This window comes from Pleurodeles waltl, chromosome 3_1 (assembly GCF_031143425.1).
Source record: "Pleurodeles waltl isolate 20211129_DDA chromosome 3_1, aPleWal1.hap1.20221129, whole genome shotgun sequence".
In the NCBI taxonomy this organism is placed as follows: Eukaryota; Metazoa; Chordata; class Amphibia; order Caudata; family Salamandridae; genus Pleurodeles; species Pleurodeles waltl.
In genome coordinates this window covers 1530395615-1530405462 of record NC_090440.1, presented here as the reverse complement: position 1 = coordinate 1530405462, position 9848 = coordinate 1530395615, and the positions used below count along the sequence as shown (strand labels likewise).

At 44.3% G+C, this 9848-nt stretch overlaps 1 protein-coding gene across 2 annotated transcripts in view; it reads right to left on the bottom strand.

Annotated features, from left to right (window-relative positions):
- Window positions 1-737: 737 nt before the first annotated feature.
- Window positions 738-9848, bottom strand: part of LAPTM5 (lysosomal protein transmembrane 5) — a 123855-nt gene continuing 114744 nt past the window's right edge. For both annotated transcript variants that reach the window (XM_069225122.1, XM_069225123.1), the window contains exon 8: window positions 738-4056. In XM_069225122.1, coding sequence (XP_069081223.1) covers window positions 3982-4056 — 75 coding nt within the window. In that variant the 3' untranslated portion in view covers window positions 738-3981. The remainder of the gene's footprint in view (window positions 4057-9848) is intronic.

The window sequence follows — 9848 nt, the reverse complement described above, 5'->3', positions numbered from 1 at the left end:
AGGCAGCAGGAGCTCACAGTTAAAAATTGAGATGTGGTGTAAAAACAAGCAAGAGCTCTTGTAACCTAAATGAGCATGTCCTTTTCTTCCAGGCCAGGTGCTGGCTCAGTGAAAATAGGTTCAGGGTCAAGCAAAAGAGAAGTGGTGGCCTTTGAAATGGACCAACTTTTTGTGTTCTTTAGAATAGATTTTTGAGTAAAGTACACTGTAAAGCACTGAGTGAATTATAGGCTTTAGATAAGATGGGGCAAGCAAGTATTACAGAAAAAACGTGGAACCTCCTGTATCCAAGATGGTTGCAACAGTCAATTTCCGTCTGGCAACTCTAGAAAGAATTCAGCCCTACTTTAGCCAGAAACACTTAGTTGTTGTATCTAGAGCAGCGTTCCCCAATTTGTGGGTCTCGAGCTTATTTGTGATGGATCGGGAAAGCCTGAGCAATAAATAAAAAAGACACCTTTAAATGATGTGTTTATCTTGTCACATTTGCATGCTTCAAAGGTAGAGGTCAAAATTGTTGCTCATTCTTTAAGATGGGCTTGGTGTTTACTCTTCTTTCTCTGACTGCAACGTGAGAGGGGTTTTTAAAGTGAATTATGTGACAATCTTACTGGAGTACAGGGAGTGTGACAGGACAGTCTTTAGGGTATTTTTTTGCAACACACAACAAAGTAAAAATACATATAAATGAAATATGTACATTCAGCGTATGAAAGCAAAAATGAACCACTTTTTTTGTAACCCTGAAGGGTACTGGAAACAGAGATTTTAATAGGCTCAAAAACCAATCAAGACACTTTATTTGGTAATGTACAAATCATAAATATTCACAGAAACCCTTTTTTTCACACATTACCATTGGATTATATAGTTTTACAGAAAAACTGTATGTCTGTATATCTGTTCAAATTTAGTGGCCATTGCAATGGAAAATGTGCTTCCTGTAAATGACAATGCACTACCACACAATGTTTTAGTTACATTAAAAAATCTCCCCAGCTCATGTCCATTAAAGGTAGGAGGGTCACAAAAGTTAGTTGTTTCAAAAAGTGGGTCGGCATGAATCTAAAAAGTTTGTAATCCAGTGATCTAGAGCGGTCTTGGGTACAATGATGCACTCTTTTATACTGTGTTACTGGGCTTGTGTTTTTAAAAAAAACAACATGGCATACTTGCTGAGACAAAATAAAAAACGGTATGGCTATAATTTTCAATTGATCAAGGCCACTGATAATTAATCTGGGTCAAATTACAGTTAATTGGTTACTTTCTTACTGTGTAACTAAAGTGAGGGCCAAGCATATGAAAATCAGTCTGGGTCCCGCTTCAATAGGAACAGGTCAGTCCGAGCTGCCAGTCCACTCTGAATGGAAACACAAGCAACTCCCGACTATTTACAGTCTGTTTGGGACATCATCTGTAAGATGCAGCTTGAGTCCAGGGCACTGTGAGATACAGGAAACACATTTGGGAACACCCTGTACAGAAATGCATCTCAGTGAGGGCAACAAAAAAGTGATGGATGGGATCATTGAATTAATTTCAGCTACTGTTGATTAATATGATGCCATTTCCAGCCATTGTCTGAGTAGAAGAATTTCATCCTTTTCATTTTATGCTATCACTCAGCATTTTACAGAAGGCATACAACTGGTTGTCAGCATCCAAAGGATACACCACTTGTGAGGATGCATAGGGCTATACTCCATAACTCATCTTGACTGCAGGGGCCAAATGAGATCAATATAAGTATCCATCCTGGCACTCCTCCATGCTCGTTGTGATACTTCGTACTGTTGGGACTCGGTAATGGTGCTGTCAGTAAAGAGGGCTTCATGCCAACAAGTCACAGGCACTGTCTAATTTAGAACCAGGAAGTTTGCAGCTGCAACACCAGCATTGTTAGACAAAAACACAGATCACCTTTCTTTCTCCTAATTTGTCCTCTGCATAAGCAGCCCACTTGGCTCTTCCAGGTCCTGCCTGGGAACTCTGCCCCCTCATGACACTGTACTAAAAAAGGAAAGAAATAATCACTCCATTGGTACTATCTCTATCAAGGTTACACTAGTGGTCACCAGGTTCTCTACTAGTTTGTGTAACTGCTAGGCTGTGTGAATGGCAACATGTGCATGCACAACTACAAATAGCAACATATGGTAGCCACAGTTGCTCCAAGCACAGTGATTTCAAATTCCTGTTCCAGGATGTGTCTGGACGAGACATCCATCAGCTGTGTATCAAAAGCAGATGGCAGCACCCTTCCACAGGCCTCTGATAGGTGTAGAGGATGACAGCCAGGGCAGTGGCTGAAAGGGGCAGGAGTAGACGTAGGATGAATGCAACAGTAGCAGGTGGAAGAGCTGTGTACAACATGTCCTGAAGAAATCGTTGAACAAAGTTGTAGGCTGACTGGGAAACGTTTCGAATGGCTTTTGGGCATGATGGGTGTGTTTATAGGCTAGGTCCCAAATCTCAGTTTGGTGGCTACGGCTTCACAGCACAAAATAGGATAGGCAGGTGCCAGTGTTGCCAGTCCCTCTGTTAACAGGGGTGGCCCTCAAATTAAAAATTGTAATTGCAAATTGATATGTGCTTTGAGTCAGCATAGTCAGTGGTGACTGCCACTAAACAGGAGTGTCGAGTTGCCTTGTCCATCAGGAGACGGGTTAATCTACTCTGTCCTCATCCTTGTCAGGAAGCACACAGGCTCCCAGACTCCCCTCAGTCAATCATGAAGCTGTGTCACCCACATGACAGTGGCATCGTAATTGGTGTGAGCGGCCTGCTTCAGCTCTCACAGAGGGAGTGAAGGCCTGCGCACTTTCTCCTCCCGACTGTGCAGTACAGCCGGGAGGAGAAATGCAAAGTGCGCATGTGTGTTTGGCTGGGCCAACACGGCCAGCCAACCACACATGCGCACTTATGGTGCACAAACCACTCCTCCTCCAGCCCTGCCCCATCCTAACCCGGGTCAGTGAAAAAATAAAATGATAATAATGCTATGTTCCTATCATTGTATTTTTCTTTCTGCGGCAAGCAGCAAGGTGAAGCTCCTCCGCCTTAGCGGAGGAGCCACAGCTGAGCATTGTTAATCTGTCACAACGGTGATGGATATTCTGTTAGCCGAAATATAAATGCCAATATATTCTATGGTATTTATATTTCGATGGACGGCCAATCCGTCACCATTATAACAGAGCAACCCATCCGCCGAAGTCTAAATCAGGCCCAGAGGGCCTGATTTAGAGTTTGGCAGGTGGGGTTACTCCATCACAAACCTGACGGATATCCCATCCACAGTATCACAATCCCATTATATCACATAGGAATGCTAATATGGTGGACAGGATATCCGTCACGTTTGTGATGGAGTATCCCGTGCGCCATACTCTTAATCAGGCCTATTGTCTTGTGCAACATATGTACTGTCAAAGAAACATGACTAAGACTAAAAACGAAAAAATCTAATTTGGATATTCCAAATACAAATGCATAATTTTAAAATAATTAAAAGTTCCTTGATCACACAACATTTCGGCGTAGGCAGAAGATATTAACTGGATAATAACATATGAATATTACAATGACTGCATCTTTATAATAGCTGTACGGTGCAAGTGGTACCCTATTCCCAGGTAACATTTACTAGAAGGCCAGCAGCAGGCAATCATACAACATCCTGCATAGATCAAGCTTCAGGAGCACACTGCTTAAGCAACGCCACGCCAGGCTACAATTGCATGGTCCATTCGCCTACAAGTGAAAGTCGTAGGAACATAAAACTTTTGACCAGCTCTTTCAAGTGAATGTCTCCAGGCTGGAAGAGGAGCCAGCAGATGATCACCTCAAGAAGTCTTATAAGACACCTCGTTATGTCTGTGCAAAAAATAGGCAAGGTGCAGTGAGGCCAAACAGCAATATACATTGATACAGTGAGGAGAGGAACCCTGCTTGCGGCAGGCTCATGCATGAGATCCTTTAAACCAGGGAATATGGTGGCGGCAGGGCCTTGGAGGAGTTCTTGATAGCTTCTTCATAGGAGGGTAGAAGAACCTGCACATAGAAAGGAGCGAAGATGTTAGCCTCAGTTTTTGCATATTCTGGAAAATCCTTACTTCTGTTGTGCTTTTTAAAGACAGTACCATCTCTTTCTGTAGACTACAAATTCATAAAGTGCCAAACACATACTGATTATCCTGTGATTTTCCTCATCACAGCTGAAAAAACCCACTGAGTGCCTTACTCACCGATTTTTTCTCCTAAACCGTTCCCTTTCAAAAATATACAACCTCCTTGATGATGGGAATATTGTAAAGACAGTTTCAAAGAGAATATATTTGTGCATAATTAAGTAATACTTATTTTTCAATAAGCAACTAAAACCTCGCACGAAAAAAGTTTTTAAATCTATAAGTACTATATACATGATTTAAATTTCAAAAAAATTATCCTGGGACTTTCGTTTTCTCAGAGGAAGAAAATGGGTGCTTGTCCAATGCTTGAGAGTTAAGAATATAGCAGGAGAGGAAGTGGGATATCACTGTATTGTAATGTTTGTTATTGAATTTAACATTATTCACATTTGTTGGCTAAGAGAATGTCAAATTACAAGAAATTACTTTGGTGCTGAAAGCAGGTACAGACTTTTATGCATGTCTTAGATCGATTGTTCAAGCAAACTATACTCTTTCTGGCTCTTCGGTAAACTTAACAATAGCCTTTCTTCTCTCCAAATGATAGGTTTCTTGTCTCTTAGTTGTACTAAATGTGCAGGAAATTGACCTGTGAAATTAATATGTTGATAGTCTGCCTGCATGGCAGAATACTTACATTCACTGTATCATCTGACATGAACATCGTGTTCTAAACAGTGATTGAAAAAGTATGCACTACTGGGTTATTATTTTCTTTTATGGATTCCAACGGGATGATGTTTTTGTAAATGATATTCAGGAAACTATGTTTGTGACAGACGATATTCTGACAACAATATTGTGGTCCTATATTGAGGGGGTCATTATGAACTCAGTGGGAAAAGCTGCTGAGTTTGGCGCTGACGGTCAACAGAAGACCGCTAGCATGCAGAGCCCCCCGCCGGCCACATAAAGAACATCCAGCTGGGCCAGTGGGCGGAAACAGTGTTTCCGCCAGCCAGCCCAGCTGGATGCAGGGCCTGAACATTGACGCCGGCTCCAAATGGAGCCGGCAGCAATGTAGCAGTGCGGCGGGTGCAGCAGCACCCATTGCGCATTTCACTGCCCGTAAATCTGCCAGTAAAATGCGCAACAGGGCTGTGCATGGGGGCCCCTACACTGTCCTTGTGAAGTGCATGGGCAGTGCAGGGGCCACCAGGGGGGCCCCGAGTCACCCATTCTGCCAGCCCCCACCAGGGAAAGGCTGGTGGAACCTGACTCATTATCTGGCGGGTAGCATTGCGTGCAGCGCTGCCCTGTCGGATATGAAACTCGCCTTCGTCAGGCTGCCTGGTGGCAGAATCCTGGCGATGGTGGAGTTTCAAAAGTGGCGGTTCTGCCACATTCGTAATTTGGCGGCCTGGGCCGCCATACCGGTGGCGGTAATTACTGCCACCGCCGGCATGGCGGCCTAGACCGCCATGTTCATAGTGAGAGCCTGAGTGTTTAGCAGTTGTAGATAGCGCTACTGCAGTTTTGCATCAAAAAGTATAAATATGCCCCTTTGTTTTTTAAATTATACATTTTGTGGCATCCCATGCACATCCCAAAAAAAGCAGGGTTGTGTTGCTGTCGGAGCTCACTGATTACAAAACAGGATACTACAATGTTTGTAATAATTACAATGTTTCCATCTGTAGTGAGTTACGAAAAAAGTGCTGTTGCAGTGGAAAAAAAATCAAAACAAAACAAAAAAAATTCTGTATACAATAGACCACTGAGATAAATAATTTAATGTGTGTTAATTAAATGTAGTTTTGGATGTAAAATAGTCCCTCATTCAGTACAATCAAAGCACTCCATAGTAGATGGAATGATGCACTATCTAGCCAATAGAATGAGGAGAAAGTCTAATAGTACTCTGAGGAAAGCCCAAACTCGCTCATGACCACAGTATTGTAAAGATAGACTCAAAAATGTTTTGCTCCTGGTCTTCTTCACAATCCTGGTACAGTCAGAATTTCCACCACAAGGCTTAGTGCTAATAGTTAAAAGAGTAGTTATAAACCTGGGGTTCTCAGTCCCTTTAGGGTCCGTGACACCTGCTGAAGGTTTCCATAACTGTTTAAAAACTTTAACTGTATTTGAGGTAATATTCCAAATAAGATCAAAGCTGACACTGAAAGCAATATCAGAGGAACTCTCGCTTACAGACCCCCAGGTCCCCACCATAGCTTCTGCAACTCCATCCTGGACTTCATTGACCCTCTGGCTATCAACTCCAACCACTACTTCTTCCTGAGGGACCTCAGCTTTCACCTAGAGGACCTGGAAGACTTAAACTCCAGCTCACTTCTCGAGAACATGTGCATCATCAGCCTCTCTCAACTCGTTAATGCCCCCATGCAAAGTGCAGGACACATTCTGAACCCCATCTTCTCCACCAGTGACAGAGCCAAGTTCTCCCACACCACTGAGGTAACATGGACTGACCAGTACATCATCCGCTTCACCATCGAGGGATGTCCTGGAGCCCCAATGAGACCCTCCCCTGCCACAACTGGAGCTAAGTCATGGAAACATCCTGGATCTCCACCCTCAAAGAATCTAGACCCATTCCCATAGACACCCTTGAACACTGTGTTCAAAACTTCTCCAACTGGATCTTCTCATCTGCCGCCACCTTAGCCCCTCTGAAGTGCAACACCAACAGGAAACTCACCAAGCAAGCCAAGTGGTTCACCCCAGAACTCCTAAGCCTCAAACACCACTGTAGGAGACTAGAGCGACGCTGGCGCAGCAACAAGATCCCCACCAACCTCGACTCATTCAGGCTCGCCCTCAACAGTCACCACCACTGTATCAGGGAGACCAAGAAAGAAGCTCTCAGCACCTGCATCAAGGCTCGGACCAACCACGCCAACGAATTGTGCAGCATCGTCAGAGAATTCTCCTGACCATCCACCACATAGAACATAATACACCCCTCCCAAGCCCTCTGCGACACCCTCTCGGACTACATTAAACACAAGATTGCCGACATCTAGAGAAACTTCGACCACCAGCCCACCAACCTCAACCACCCTTGCACCCAAACTCACAACTCCCCTCTCCCCTAGATCTCCAAAGGGAAACAGCTCTCCACCGAAGATACTATTGCCATCATGACCTCCATCCACTCAGACTCCCCCATTGACCCTTGCCCACACTGCCTCTACAACCTAGGAAGAGAAGTAATCTGAGCCCCCCTCCATCTTCACAGTCACCGTCCACGACGCCTGAAAGCATACCAAGGTCAGGCCCCTCCTGAGAAGCCCTCAGCTGACCCTAATGAGCTTAAGAACTACCGCCCGACCTCGCTCCTTCCTTTCCCCACCAAAGTCCTGGAAAAGGCCATCAACCACCAGCTCATGGACTTCCTCGACAACAACAGTTTGCTTGACCCTTCCTAATCTGGCCCAACCACAGTACCGAAACCACCCTGATCGCAGCAACTGACAACATAGGAGACCTAGGAGAAACACTGGCCCTCATCCTCTTCGACACGTCTCCAAATGCACTCTCATCACCAGACTCCACAGCATTGGCATCTAAGACAATCAACTCAGCTGCATCGACTCCTTCCTCCCTCTCTGGCCGAACACAGAGGATCCTCCTCACACCCTTTGTTTCAGCACCTTACTACACCATCTGCAGCATTCCCAAGGGCCCCCCACTCAGCCCCACCCTCTTCAACACCTACATGACTCCACTGGCTGGCATCGCAACCACCCATGGCTTTAACATCATCTCCTACGCCAATGACACCCAACTTGTTGTATCCCTCACTGACGACACCTTCAGCACACACAAGAGCTTCCAAAACACCATGACCAAAGACTCCACTGACTTCTCATCCAGCAAAGGTGTCACTTCAAGCTCCTGACATACACCTACAAAGCCCTCCATGATGCCAGGCTTGCATATATCAACAAATGCATCACTTTCCACGACCTACCAGAGAGCTCTGCTCAACCACCCTCACCCTGGCCTACGTCCCCCACAATCATCGAGAATGACTCGGCAACCGCTCCTTATCCCACCTTGCCACCAAGTCCTGGAACAACCGCCACCTGCGCACCTCCCCTTCCCTGGATGACTTCAGAAGGCAGCTCAAAACCTGGCTCTGCGACCTCCATCACCAGTCGGCCAAGGCACGCAGACTCCACCCTCAACCCCCGCGCCTGGAGGCTCCCCAGAGTGGCAAGTTTGCACTCTACAAATCCCCTTGATTGATTGATTGAATAATATTAGCAAATTAAGTATGTAAACATAAAAAAGCAACATTTTATTGGCCTGTGACTGTAAAGGATTTAGAATGTTGAGACTAAAAGTTAAGTTGGTTTCCTTAGCTTGATTTGTGGGAGCTGACCAAGTACAGCAAACAGAATCTATTATGGACGATTGTGAGCATATTTGAAAAAAGGTAAAAAGCACAAAATAATAAAAAGTGATATACTAGAGTCTAATGTATCACTTTGTCTTTCAGTAATAGAACCAAACACTTAAAAGATTCAACCTTCCCATTAAAATTTTGATTTTAGTATATTTATTTTTTAATTAAATAAAATATTTCATTATTTGTTAATTTGTTTGTTGCATACGTGTTTCTGTATTTTTGTCTGATGTTTTGTTTCAGGTCAGGCTACTACTTGCAGAAAGTTGGTCTTCTGCTTCGGGTAGTGATTGAGTGGGTGTCAACAGAAGTCAAAAGTTTAAGAATGATGGGCGGAGTCCTAGGGTGTCCCTGATTTGCTTTATAAAAATATGTTACCCTTACCAACAATATGTTTGCACAGTAGGTGGTGGAAGTATTGTTCAACAATGGTGTGGGATTACGGAGTCACCAAGCATGAACGTTCATATTTTTCATCTGAGAACCTGGAAAACTACTGCATTTATAAAAATTTAAAAAAAAGGCAGTCCACCATCCGGAAAGCGCTTGTTCGATAATTGGCCTTCTCACTGCGGAAACATTCCTTTGCTCTTAACACATAGGTATCCCTCAATCCTGAGATGCGGCTTTGTGGGATGTTGGACTATTTATGAGTGCTGTCATCTGGTGCTGCATTTCTTTCGGAATTACACTCTTTGGAATCACCTCCTTGCTTCCATTCAACAAGGAGAGGACTGTCAATGCTCAGCTGGTTTAACACTGTAGCTATGCCATAGTTCCTAAGGTCAGTGCTACAGAAACTTTGTTTGTGACATAGTAGCCCTGAACGACAAGGTGCAAGTCAATAAAAACAAGCATTTTCAATGCAACGGGTCTCGCATTTGTTCGAGTTGGAGCTATTAGCGTTGTAAAGCAAAAAAAAACGCAGCGCGATCGCGCTGCGTGGAAAATAAACAAAAAAAATAGTTTGGACTCCAGGCTGAAAACATGGAGCCTCGTATGTTTTTGGTACTTTACCGGTGCTGTGTAGGTGGACTAAACACCGGAAAATGCATGACGGATGAATGCCTTTCACAAATGAAAGCAAGCGGATTTTAAAAGGCAAGCCCACGAACCAATGTAAGTGGCTGAGGTGGCATTGGCGTGGTTTCAAGCCCAAAGAGGGATTACAGAATGGACGAGCACTTTGTGCTCACCGATAAAAAAGGTTTAAAGTTGAGGATATGGTAGAGCGCTGTGCACCCATGCCAGTAGTTCCAGCTACTCTGGCTACTGCC